Here is a 14,350-nt window from a genome sequence, read left to right on the forward strand (position 1 = left end):
AAGTGTCCTGACTGAAAGCGGTTAATGCAAGTCCTATTTCTCTATATTGGATGGATTAGGTCAAGTTTTAATTCCATGGGAGGTCTTAACTGTTCTGAACCCAGGGAAGAGCTTTACCTGTCTTGGTGTCCAGATGCTTTTGACATGTGAAGCTTGAGGTTTCAATCAAACTACCATTGTTGCTGACCTTTTACATGTATAAGTAAAGAGAAGAATATTTGGATATTTGGATTTACAATGAAGTTCCATGACAAAAGGCATTCAGCATTGTATGGTACATAGGGAGCTTGTACAGCTGCTCGGGGGAACCATTACTGTAGGAGGGTCTTCATCCCATGTGTCATGTACAGAACTACCCAACATTCATTGATGTGACTGTTCCCAGATGTCTTCCTCCTTTCTCCAGCCATCACATCAAGGAAGAAGTCTGACTGCAGCCGAAGCGAATTCTCCCAGGACGACAGCACATCAGAAGCTGGAGACACAGTCACAGATGAACCCCTAAATGGAGATGATGGAGACGATCTTGCACAGGATGACTGCACGGATGATCTAGTATGAAATGTAGGTTCCCCTTCATTCTACTTCTAGGTTTCCTTTCCTACACAGCATAAGAAGACTTTGGCTGCCTTTGCCTGTTGATTCGCATAGGGAACCTTGCTGTCAGTGTACATAGACAAGCCTAGAGATTCAGTAACAACTGTACTTCCAGACTGCAGTCCAATAATGCTTTGTAATTCCCCATAGAATCGGTGTAGGACTGGTAGAAAATCAAGGTGAGAATTAGTGGATATGTAAAGTCTGATAACCTGAGTTTCACCAAAATAAAAAGAGGTCTTAGTAATGCAGGCCTTTTTTTGTTAGATAAAAGTAAAATGTTTCCACATGTTGATGTACATTTGTGTGAACCGTGTTACCAGACAGACCATATGTAATGTTGTCTAGATTCAAATATCCCTTCCACATTGCATAGCCAAGATGGTGACACCACTATATACTATGTAATTCTGCCCAGATCCAAGCACCCCATTCCACATTGCATAGCCAAGTTGGTGACACCATTGTACACTATGTAATCATGTCCAGATCCAAACACCCGGTCCACATTGCATAGCCAAGATGGTGACACCATTGTACACTATGTAATTATGTCCAGATCCAAGCACCCATTCCACACTGCATAGCCAAGATGGTGACACCACTATACACTATGCAATTCTGCCCACATCCAAACACCCAGTCCACATTGCATAGCCAAGATGGTGACACCATTGTACACTATGAAATTATGTCTAGAGTGAAACACCCATTCCACATTGCATAGCCAAGTTGGTGACACCATTGCACACTATGTAATTCTGTCCAGATCGAAACACCCATTCCACATTGCATAGCCAAGGTGGTGACACCATTGTACACTATGTAATTATGTCCAGATCCAAACACCCATTCCACATTGCATAGCCAAGGTAGTGACACCATTGTACACTATGTAATTATGTCCAGATCCAAACACCCATTCCACATTGCATAGCCAAGGTGGTGACACCATTGTACACTATGTAATTATGTCTAGATTCAAACACCCATTCCACATTGCATAGCCAAGATGGTGACACCATTGTACACTATGTAATTATGTCCAGATCAAAACACCCATTCTACATTGCATAGCCAAGGTGGTGACACCATTGTACACTATGTAATTATGTCCAGATCCAAACACCCATTCCACATTGCATAGCCAAGGTAATGACACCATTGTACACTATGTAATTATGTCTAGATTGAAACACCCATTCCACACTGCATAGCCAAGATGGTGACACCACTATACACTATGTAATTCTGCCCACATCCAAACACCCAGTCCACATTGCATAGCCAAGATGGTGACACCATTGTACACTATGAAATTATGTCTAGAGTGAAACACCCATTCCACATTGCATAGTCAAGTTGGTGACACCATTGCACACTATGTAATTCTGTCCAGATCGAAACACCCATTCCACATTGCATAGCCAAGGTGGTGACACAATTGTACACTATGTAATTATGTCCAGATCCAAACACCCATTCCACATTGCATAGCCAAGGTAGTGACACCATTGTACACTATGTAATTATGTCCAGATCCAAACACCCATTCCACATTGCATAGCCAAGGTGGTGACACCATTGTACACTATGTAATTATGTCTAGATTCAAACACCCATTCCACATTGCATAGCCAAGATGGTGACACCATTGTACACTATGTAATTATGTCCAGATCAAAACACCCATTCCACATTGCATAGCCAAGATGGTGACACCATTGTACACTATGTAATTATGTCTAGATTGAAACACCCATTCCACATTGCATAGCCAAGATGGTGACACCACTATACACTATGTAATTCTGCCCACATCCAAACACCCAGTCCACATTGCATAGCCAAGATGGTGACACCATTGTACACTATGTAATTATGTCTAGAGTGAAACACCCATTCCACATTGCATAGCCAAGATGGTGACACCATTGCACACTATGTAATTCTGTCCAGATCGAAACACCCATTCCACATTGCATAGCCAAGGTGGTGACACCATTGTACACTATGTAATTATGTCCAGATCCAAACACCCATTCCACATTGCATAGCCAAGGTGGTGACACCATTGTACACTATGTAATTATGTCTAGATTCAAACACCCATTCCACATTGCATAGCCAAGATCGTGACACCATTGTACACTATGTAATTATGTCCAGATCAAAACACCCATTCTACATTGCATAGCCAAGGTGGTGACACCATTGTACACTATGTAATTATGTCCAGATCCAAACACCCATTCCACATTGCATAGCCAAGGTGGTGACACCATTGTACACTATTTAATTATGTCTAGATTGAAACACCCATTCCACATTGCATAGCCAAGATGGTGACACCATTGCACACTATGTAATTATGTCCAGATCAAAACACCCATTCCACATTGCATAGCCAATTTGGTGACACCATTGTACACTATGTAATCATGTCCAGATCCAAACACCCAGTCCACATTGCATAGCCAAGGTGGTGACACCATTGTACACTATGTAATTCTGCCCAGATCCAAACACCCATTCCACATTGCATAGCCAAGGTGGTAACACCACTATACACTAAGTAATTCACACTATGTACACTCATTGTATATATATTCAAACACCCTTTCACTGTTGCATTAAAAGATGGTGACACCACTGTATACACAAGGTAGCATTACTGAGCTGGTTGATAGGACCCTGGTGACTGGATCGCACAATGTCTTTGGGTAAAAATCATAAAAAAGATTATAAAAAAGACAAATCCTAGGCATTTATGTCACCATTACATTTAAAGTGAAACTAAAGGTAAGACTTTTATTTTTATTTTGGATGGAGTAAGGGAGGGTTATAACCCCTGTCAGTTTCTTTGTCATCTGTGTCCCATAGGGGAGATTTCCTTCCTATTCCTACCCCATAGCCAACACAGGAAGGGAGAAGAAATCCCTCCAAAGTGAGGGAACCCTAGGGTGTCACCAGAACTAGTGTCCCTATTAAAAGCTTTCCCCTGTATTACTGTTCTGACATCTATCCAAAATTTGGGATTTTCTTTTACTTTCACTTTCCATCATAATGGAAAACAGGCCAAATAGATAAATCTCCATGTCAGCCAAAGACAGCAATAAAAAAAAAACTAATAGGTGTTCTAATCCCTCTCTACTCTATTCAAAACCCCCAAAAATGTTTAATATTTTAAACACACTTAAAAAAAAATACCTTCAAGATATAAAAAAGTACAAATTTAAAAATGAAAAAATAAAAAAAACTATAAAAACATTTTATACATAAACAATAATTTGTTTTATATTTTAGAGTCTAGAATTCCAGGCACAGTATGTAGGCCGGTGTTGTCTGGAAATGACAGGGCTGTAGAGTCTTTCCATGCCAAGCTCCTATTTAGCCTTGTCCGGTCACCAGTGTGGATAAAACACGTGCACTAAATACTGATTGCAGCTGACAGAAATGGTATGATTACTTCCAGTGAAAGCCCATTCTGTTCCATTAGAAACAATAACACTTAGATTTTTTCAAGTATAATTATTTTCTAAGAAACCTCATTGTGTGTTTTACTCGGCATAATGAAGTCTCATTGTGTTAGAAACAAGTAGGCTGTTTTTTTTTTCTCTGCACTGAAAAATAAGTACTTGTGTATTATTATGCAGACTACTTATTCTAGAGAAAAACATAGAGGTGTTTATATCCTGTGGTACAAAACAATAAAAACAATTTTCCTTAAATAAAAAAAAAAAAAAAAAGTGCTTACTGCTCTTAACCCTCTCACTGTCAAGAGCCGTCTCTGCATATTTTTTTTTCTACACACATTTAAAAAATAAATTTTACGCCTTAAGATTATTTAAAACCCCCAAATATACATATACATACATATGTATGTATGTATGTATGTATATATATATATTCTGACAGCAGAGGCCCTGGAGAATAAAATGGTGGTAGCTCCAATTTTTGTATGTCACATGATATCACAATGATTTATTGTTGGGCTTAACTTTTTTTGGGGGGTGAAGGGTTTAAGTGCCCTGATGTAACTTAATTTTACCAAACTTTATTTTACTGTCACATAGCGGAGAAAAAGTTCTCTATGTGATGCTATTTGGCGTGGGAGGTTCTCTTTAATGAGATGTTGGGGATCTTTCAGAACTGGTTATTTTTCTCATAAACACAGAGATGTCCTACATTATAATACAACTGTAGACAGCTGTGGCCTCTTAAGAAAAGCACGACAGTCCCTGGCTGTTTGTCACTAATATACAGTATATACTGTATGAGTATATACACACATCGTGCACACACACACTATCCTTGTTTTACAAATATACATATAAACATGTGATACACAACAAAGAATTTCCAGAGCACCACGGATTACCCAAAGAGACAGCAAGCACAGCCTTTCAGGCAGGCTCTCTCTTTGGATTGAGCTATCGAATAAGGGATAAGTCACAGCATCGGAATTATGTGAAAAATTATGTGTAACAAAACTCAAAAAATGTAATATATTGTAGCTTACCACTCATTGGATGAGATGGCTGCATCAGGGTTTTTTCCTTTCAAGCTTTTAATTTTTAATTATTATTATTTGAGGTACTTATATAGCGCCGTCAATTTACACAGCACTTTACATATATATTGTACATTCACATCAGTCCCTAACCCTCAAGGGGCGTACAATCTTTATTCCTTTACTTTCATCTGGTGATTGGCTGGTAACACAATTCATCTGTTTGGCCACAATACAGTTCCGCTTTAAACAGCAATGTCCCCAATCTCAAATGGGCACAATTTTGCTAGAAGATACAGTATATATCTAAATGATAAATTAAGAAAAATAAATATATATATATATATATATATATATATATATATATATATATATATATAATCTCACAGAAGTGAGTACACCCCTCACATTTTTGTAAATATTTTATTATTTATATTATATATATATATATATATTATATTATAATTTATTTATTAGCGGTTTAGACATTAATGGCTGTGTGTTGAGCAGGGGCGGACTGACAACTCATGGGGCCCCGGGCAATAGGGGATCATGGGGCCCCTGTGTCCTTGCCCAAACTCAAAAAAGCCTGTGAAAAAGGTACCAATGGCATCTCATGGGGCCCCTTACTGACCCCGGGCCCTCGGGCAGAGCCCGAGTTTCCAAATGGTCAGTCCACCCCTGGTGTTGAGTTATTTTTAGGGGACAGCAAATTTACACTGTTATACAAGCTGTACACTCACTCCTTTAGATTGTAGCAAAGTGTCATTTCTTCAGTGTTGTTACATGAAAAGATAGAATCAAATATTTTCAAAAATGTGAGGGGTGTACGCCCTTCTGTGAGATACTGTGTATATATATATATATATATATACACACACACAAAATATTCAGCTTAAAGCAAACATAAATTAATGATTCACTTTCATGTCTATTTTCATTTTTTTTTAGCTTCGTCACACAGTTTGTGATCTCTAAAGGGACCTGCCCTATGGATCTGTAAAAGGACTATAAACTAAAGGTTGCAATTTGCCTCCACGGGACACCAGAGCATCGATTTTGCAGGTTTAAAAAAAAAATCACAAATCATTATTTATCATTTTATAACATAAGCGACAGTGGCCAGCCTGGTGAAGGAAAACACACTACACTGGCTGAAAAACCATGGGGAACTTTGGTGGACCCGTAGAAGCTTCATAGCATCCTAGAAGGAGTCATCTGATGTTCCTCATGCAAAGGAATGGCTGAGCAAAGAGCTGAACACATTCTGGATTTTAAGATGCTAGATTGGGATTTTCCATTTAGGTCTCTGAGGTGGATAAACAGGGTTTTGGCAACATTAGTCATTTGTGAAGTATGTGTTACCTTGTCCTAATCATGTGGAAACAAGCAGTGGTTCATGGGCCTAAGCAATTTTAGCCCAAAAGTTATGGAACATCCACAGGCAACAAATAAAGCCAATCAGGAAACTGAAAATGCCACAATGGCTAAAGTGGGCTTGTCTTTACCATTCACATGCATTAACAGGGCACATGGTCTTTATTTTTAAATGAATTATGTTGTTTAAATAGGTAAATCTTTCTTGTAACGAATTACAAAACCACTGCTCCTGAGCTGCCTTACACAAAGGGAAGTATAGGTAGCCTTGATTACATGGTCTCTGGCTATCATGAATATTAAAGAGATACTGGCCTGTGTACAAGTTAGGCTCCCTCGCCACCTACCCAGCAGTCTTTCCAGGTAGGGGGTGCATGTGACCTCCCCTACGTGACAGTGCTCAGGTCTGAGACACCAATTACCAACCCAAACACTATTGTGTGTGTGGGGGGAGGCATGATGTCATCCCCCATCTAATCCCGTATCTCTAGGTCCCCAGCTCTAATCAGACTTTTTGCTAATTTATTTAGCCAATGGCTTAAACCATTCCTTTTTAACCATTGCGTGATACAATTTCCACATTTTGCTGCAGCTCAAACATCTTCCCATCGTAGTCGTGCCCCAGGCCTTGGCCATATTGCCTGCATACTCTTGCAGTTGCCCCTTTATTTGCCCTCATATTGTGACATTTGCTCGTTTGTTGTTCATGTATTGCCGGAATTGCCAGTTTGTTGCCCATGTGTTGTAACTGTTTGTTAGCCATTTGTGGTCAGATATGCCATTTTTTGTCTACATATTGTAAAAGCTGTTTGTTTAGAGAACCATATTTCTATTAATTTATTCCCCAATAGAGATGTCACTTTCAAACCGTAGCACTGTAAGCCCCATATTTTGCTTTAATACATTATGTACGGTGCTATTAAACCCTGCATTTTGCTGCGTTGCACAAGGTGCAACACCACCATGCCCTCCATGTTGGTGCGACATTTACCACTATTGACCCCACCCCCATTCTCAGGCTCATCAATGTCCAGAATTTTCTGCGTACGAATGTCAGTCAGCACCGAAGCTTAGAAAGGTGGGGTTGCAGCAGTCGCGATTATAGGCAAGTATACATACCTAGGGGCGGGGCTTTATGCAAACACTGTCACTTTGCCCTGAATGGCACAGTTTGCAATGCTTTTTTTTTCCACAAAACTTTATTGAAATGTCACGAATGCCATTTCAATAGTTATATGTACTGCACTGGGCTATACAAAGTATAGCATACTTTACTTTTGTCAGCGCACACCATTGCATTGATGTGATGTGAAGTGAACTGACACCATAAAAAACAGGGTATTTTGCCTTGTCCATGCATTGGGACGGTGCTGGAAATGCCAGACAGTGAAGGCCTAAAGCATCTGGTGTGAACAAGTCCTTGAAGGGTATTTCCACTTTTGCAATCAAATTTGAGAAAACCCCATTTTTTGTGTTCCCATTCACACAACATGCCCAAACAATTTTTTTAAATATGTCTTACCTTTAAAATCAGAGTTTCTCAACCAGGGTTCTATGGGACCCTAGGGTTCCTCCAGAGGTTCCTGGGGGTTCCTTGAGCAGTGAGCAATATCTGCCTCTAAGATATGTTTCCACTGACACCACTGATCTTTTTTAGGGTATCTGTAAGGTGGGGATTCTTCCCAATGACCACAAGTGTAAGGAGCATTCTTCCCACAGACGATCATACTAATGCATCATGAGTTGTAGAGAGGGTTCCCTGAGACCAGAGAGTTATTTCAAGGATTCCTTTGTGTTGTAATGACTGTTTTAGACATTTCTCAGCAGGAGGTGTCATGGCTGACTGCAATTTTTTTTCTTTTAACAATGTAAGAGTGAGTCTGTCCATTCTCATTAATATACAATGCACGAAGCCTCTACACCTTTAACCCCTTTTTATGACAGAAGTGTTCAAATCTAGGAACAGTGATAATGAAGATCTGCCTGCATAGTACAGACAGGATTAATTATGGCAAGCACAGCTGCCCAAACCCTCACAAACAAAGAAAAGTACGTAGGATTTTTCCTTGCTAGAGAGTCCAGAATAGAACATATAAAAAACTTAAGCTGCAATTTTTATTATACTTTAGGAAATACAGTGCCGCCCTTTCTCCACCTCTGACCTTCTGACTGGACCGTAAGAGTGCAGCAGAAGGTTGATGAGTTCATCTTTCTGCTCATTCTGCTCTCTCCTCCTTTCCGCTTGTTCCTTGTCAACACATTTGCATTCTGCACATGCTCGGTGCTGCTGTACAGAGGATTGCAAGAGCCTAATGCCAAGTGAAATTCAGGTACTAGATGCATTTAAGAAAACACGCATTTAATGAGGAATACAGAGATGTGTTTATGGGTGTCTTTTATATCTGTTTGAAGTTCAGCCGAGACCTAAAGTAAAAAATAATTGATGTATTGAACATTGATGCTTTGAAATATTATGCAGTTTGTTTTAGCACTTATGATTTCAGCACGTAACATGACAAACCCTTTTCAGCCAGGTTAGGACTAGGGATGTTTGGGAACGAGTCCTATTGCGCCTGAGCTATCCTGCTAGGAAGCTGTCAAAGCAGACAGCCAATCATATGCGAGAGGTGGAGGCAAAACAGGAAAAATATTTTGTGTTAATTGGACAGGTGAGATGAAGATCAGCTCTGGCGTTAAAGCTAAATTCCAAGTATGCTTTTTTTTTCTGCATCAGGACCCAGAAGACAGCCAGGATCACTGTAGCCTATAGCCACGTTAAATAAAAAATAAGCTGGGCCAATGTAACTGTGGAAAAAAAATACCTGCAAAGAAGGTATTTGTGTTACAAAGCATTTAAATACATTGCTGTATGTGGACATAGCAACCAGAATCCACCAGAACAGCAAAGCAAAAAGCCAATCTTGTTGAACAGGCAACATATGGTCACATAAATATAATTCCCAGGGTAATTTTGCTGCTGAATTGGTATACCTAAGCAATACCATTGTGGAAGACAGGTGTACTAAAATTCCATCATTGTGTTAAAGGAAGTCCACCCAATATTCCCCAGTATAATTTTGGTTATACCCAATACCCCTTGAGAAGCCTGTATTCGTTTCCTGGGTCTGCACACCTGCAGTGTCCATTATGGGAGTTCCCTTGCTTCCTTCTGGATTTTTTATTTTATAGTATGGAGAATAAAACAGTAGGAGCTGGAACACCCAAACATATGCAAGGATACCCAAATCTCCCAGGTGGAGAAGAACAGAGCTGGGAATTATGACATGGAAGTCTCACTGTTGAGCATCTAAAACCAACAAGAAGCCAGGAATTGTCTCATTTCACCAATCTCCACTTATAACTAAAATATATGATACTTTTTGGGTGGACTGGCTCTTTAACCAGATTTTCTCTTTTTAATTTTTAATACTCCTCTTTTGCTTTTAATACTCCTCTTATAAAAAGTATTGCTTAGATTTAAACTATCATAAAACCTATAAATAAAGAAGTAACAGGATAGACCGGGGTTTCTCAACTAGGGTTCCTAAAGAAGTTGCTAGGAGTTCCTTGAGCAATGAGCAACTTCTGCCTCTCAGATAAGTTCCCACTGATGCCATTGATCTTTTTAGCTATCTGTAAGGGGGTAATTCTTCTCAATGTTCACAAGTGTAAGAAGCATTCTTCCCACTGACCATCACAATCATCATGAGTTACCAATTCAGTAATTTTTAGTAGGGGTTCCCAAGACCAGAACACTATTTCAAGGGTTCCTCTGTGTTGAAAAGGTTGGGAGAGGCTGGAGAAATGATTTTATAATTCACTTTACCTTACTGTGAAATTTTTAAAATATTTTTGTGTATACTGAAATTTGCAGTGGTTAAACCTTTTTTATACAGTTGTGATTCCAATTGGCTGCTCACCTGGGGAATGTCCATGGTCGGGTTAGACTCCCCACCCCAGTGTGTGTTGATCCTGCAAGCTTCACCCATACCTCCATACAATTTTGGAAGCCATTTAATAAAAAAAAAAAAAGATGAAGTTTAGTTTTGCCTTAATTTTTGACAGTACAAAAAAAGACTTTAAAGTCTTTGAAGATCTCTTTGATTGATGTCACAGAAATTTGTCAAGCACTCATTATTGCTTGCCTGTCAATCTCCACCCTGCAGAATTATAACTAGATCACATGGCATAGCTGCTTGGACTAAACCTACAGCTTGAGCTACATCATTGTCTCTTCGGGGGCACGCAGCTCAATAAGCAATAGTTTATCCATCAGTGGTGGTGACAAAATCTGAAAGGCACAGGTAGTCTGGGCAGGTACCAAACACCTATATTGTTGGGGGTGGTAGAAAAGGGTAATGCTGGGGCTACATCCATATTACAATGAAATCATTCAATAATCTTCTAATTGCCCATAAATATCTGAACAAATAGCTTTTAAGTAAGCCCTAATAATGAGATGAGATCTAAAATGCGCCATTTTGTAAAGATAGTCCACACCTTTATGTGAAACAAACTATATTCGTAAAGCAGGGAATTAAATATGCCTATGTGCCCTTAAAGCCCAAGGTTTCATTTTACTTAAAATAGTTCATTTGGACCAAGCTGGCCCAAAAGAACTATTTCTTTGCCTAATGCATGTCTCCACTGTAAGTAAACTATAAACTATATGTAACAGTTTGTATGCAGAAGATCGTGACATCATCCACCCATCTCCCAACTTTGGCCAATCAAAGGAAGCCATGTATTTATTCCTAACAATTCAAGCCTTCCTGTAAATGGCTAAGCATTGCTCAGCCCACTTCTATTTATTTCTGGGAATGGGACAGGAAGTCCTCATACTGCTGCTGGAACACAGTGCTGTATACTATATGTAGCTGATGCTGCATACAGTTTATGCAGTGCTGACAGAAAGGGCAATATTTCGTTTGTGCCAGGTTGGTGTAAATGAACTATTTCAAGTGAAATGAAACCCAGAGTTAGGCATTAGGAAGATTCTCCAGGAAACACTTAAAAGAGAAGTGTGAGATTTCAAAATAATAAACTGCAAAACCTCCTAGGTGGATTCAGTACTGGTCCGCCTCTAAGCCCAAGAACTGATCGCTCAGTTCTCCGTCTTCAGTGAACAGATCAGGCTCTGGCTCACTGCTCTGCCCCTCCAGTGCTCACTGGAGTGCTGGGCTGTGGAAGAGGCAGGAACGCCTGGCCTAGGCTCTCAGTGGCATGCTGAGAGGCTGAGCAGGCTGTCGGTCAGGCATCTGGGTGGATCCAGACATTAAAGTTGGTATCTCTCCAGAGTCTGGACCACTTGAGTGACGTCAGCCAACAACTGACTTTATCTTGTTTGCGGCTGAATACAGGTCACAGGAGTGCAGAACTAAGTGCACTCCCGTGACCCACAGGAGAATTAGAGCCAAAAGAGTTTCGACCCTACTTCTCCTTTAAAGGAAACACATACTAAGATAAATATTATGGCCCACATTGATTACCTCCTTCTGAAAATGCTTGTTTCATGGCTGTCTCTTAAGCTGGCCTTACACTGTAAGATTCAAGCCGCACAGGGCTGAACGAGCGGCACCTATCAGTTCCACCATCTATCCTAAACAACGTAGTTGAACAAATCTCTACTGCTGGATAGTGTATTCTGACAGCCAGAACCTGCAGCTGTCAGAATACCCTAACAGTAGTTGCATCTCATTGGATGCAGCCAATGTTTGGCTGGCCATTTTCCACCCTGTTCCTTCAATTTGTAGATTGAACAAAGTCAAGTTAGCAGGTGGCCACCCATGGTATGAAATTCACCCCTTGTATATCCAGCTGTACTTCTATGGGTTGGACTACTGACTTGGAACACGCTTGCCATTCTGGAGGGTAAGAACCTCAAATATACATATTCATTCCAAGTCAATAATTCTGAAACTCCTGGAGCCATTGGATCACCATGACTGGATCACCAATTGCCATTGGATCACCATGACTATTTTTTTCTTAACTGGTCACCAGTTCTTTACTACAAATCTCTATGAAATTCTTTTGCACTTCCACTTTCTCATTAGAAGGAGTACTTGGGTCATTATTTATGCAGGGGACTGATTTGCTGCCCACAGCTTGTTAACTACTATAAAAGAGCTAAGACACTTTAAAGACTGAACTGCTAAGACTGGTTGTGAGAAGCAGCTAGATACTAAATAGATATCTTTAGCAATTTCTCCTTTCTCAATTCATCTTTATTCACGTTAAGAGTTTTGAAGCCCTCTCCAGCAGAAGTAAATAAGTTGTAGCCTGAAAATCACTGCATAGGCCCCAGGGCAAATAATCACCCAATTACACGAGTTGTTAATGGTTTGCAAGCATGGGATTTACCCCCTAATGCCAGTTGCCTCAACTGATTGACATATTAGGGGCACTTGCCAGTAAGAGGTGAAATCTCTACCAAGCCATTGGAATCTCATGTGTAGCTGAGCCCTAAACTCTGCACAATCCTTGTCTTTTTACCATAAGTTAATGAGCTGCAGAATGTAAGTCAATAAACTTGTAAATTGAAAACATATAATTCTTTCTTGGAAACCATTTAAATAATTATCTTAAAAAAAGGCAAACTGTTAACAATATCATTTTAAATCAATTCATGTGTGTTCCTAATATGTTCTGTTCACTAATTTGATGAAACTCAAATGTGTCACATGTTCCTGGAAAACCATTTAAAATTGCTAACTTGAAAAAAAAAAGGCAAATTGTCAACAATCGAATTTTATCAGTTAGTGTGTGATCTTCATAAGTTCGGGGCACTAATCTGATAAAACTCAGATCTGTCCCATACACCGGTGTAATGATGAGCTGCTGTTTGTAAATACAGGGGATGTAATTACAAAAATAAAATGTTTTTCTACCTTTTTTTAAATACCTTATTTCAATAAAGATCAATGTACTGTTATTATATGGGTCTTAACTCTGGTGTGGGGTGTGAGTCTACGGTCATAAGCCAATGGTGGTCATCACTCTATGGCGAAAAAAAAAAGACATGATCACACAGATCTGCAATATATATACGTGTGTGTAAAAATTATATTGTGTCTCCCTTTGGAAAGCGTGTAAAATCTGTGCTAATTGATTCTGTAAATAAACAATCCTGTAAAATAAAAAAGCTGGAAGTATTTTTTTTTTTTGTCAAGGGCCATGCAAAAAATACTCCATTTACCTGTTGAATTAACTAGCTGGATCTTTTTTCAGGAATCATGCACCTGTATGTACTATGTTATTAGTAGAGGATTTTATATTAACCACTTTCAGGCCAACCCAGATCTGACATTCCTCTCCTACATGTAAAAAAAATATATTATTTTTTTGCTAGAAAACTACTTAGAACCCCCAAACATTTTACAATTTTTAGGCAGAGGCCATAGAGAATAAAATGATGGATGTTGCATATTTTTAGGTCACACAATATTTGCTCAGCGGTTTTTCAAACACAATTTTCTTTGAAAAAAAATAAACTTGAATGAATTTCAATGCACAAAAACAAAATATAATACCCACTTTTTGGTAAAATATAAAAGGTGATGTTACACCGAGTAGATACCAAGCATGTTACATTTTAAAATTGCGTATGCCTGTGAAATGGGCTAAACTACAGTGGCTAAAAATCTCTGTAGGTGAGGCTTTAAAAGCCTTTACAGGTTACCAGATTAGAGTTACACAAGTTCGCATTTGTGCATGAGCACGTGGGAGCAGGGTACTTTGGATTTTTTTCTTTTACACTATAACTTTAGTTTTTTTTTTTTATCACTTTTATTGCTATCACAAGGAATGAACAACATCCCCTGTAATAGCATGGGCCGAGACAAGTCCTCTTTATGGAGAGAT

General features: G+C 39.2%; 1 protein-coding gene across 3 annotated transcripts in view; it reads left to right on the forward strand.

Moving 5' to 3' along the window:
* The window catches only part of RALY (RALY heterogeneous nuclear ribonucleoprotein), a 316,313-nt gene extending 302,682 nt beyond the window's left edge, over positions 1-13,631 (forward strand). For 2 of the 3 annotated variants that reach the window (XM_089680982.1, XM_089680985.1), the window contains 2 exons: positions 386-564; positions 6,062-13,631. In XM_089680982.1, coding sequence (XP_089537108.1) covers positions 386-561 — 176 coding nt within the window. In that variant the 3' untranslated portion in view covers positions 562-564; positions 6,062-13,631. The remainder of the gene's footprint in view (positions 1-385; positions 565-6,061) is intronic. The other variant, XM_089680983.1, reaches the window with a different exon arrangement.
* Positions 13,632-14,350: the final 719 nt, after the last annotated feature.

Source organism: Staurois parvus, unplaced genomic scaffold (assembly GCF_062004578.1).
Source record: "Staurois parvus isolate SC_StPar_1 unplaced genomic scaffold, SC_StPar_1.0 ptg000255l, whole genome shotgun sequence".
Taxonomy (NCBI): Eukaryota; Metazoa; Chordata; class Amphibia; order Anura; family Ranidae; genus Staurois; species Staurois parvus.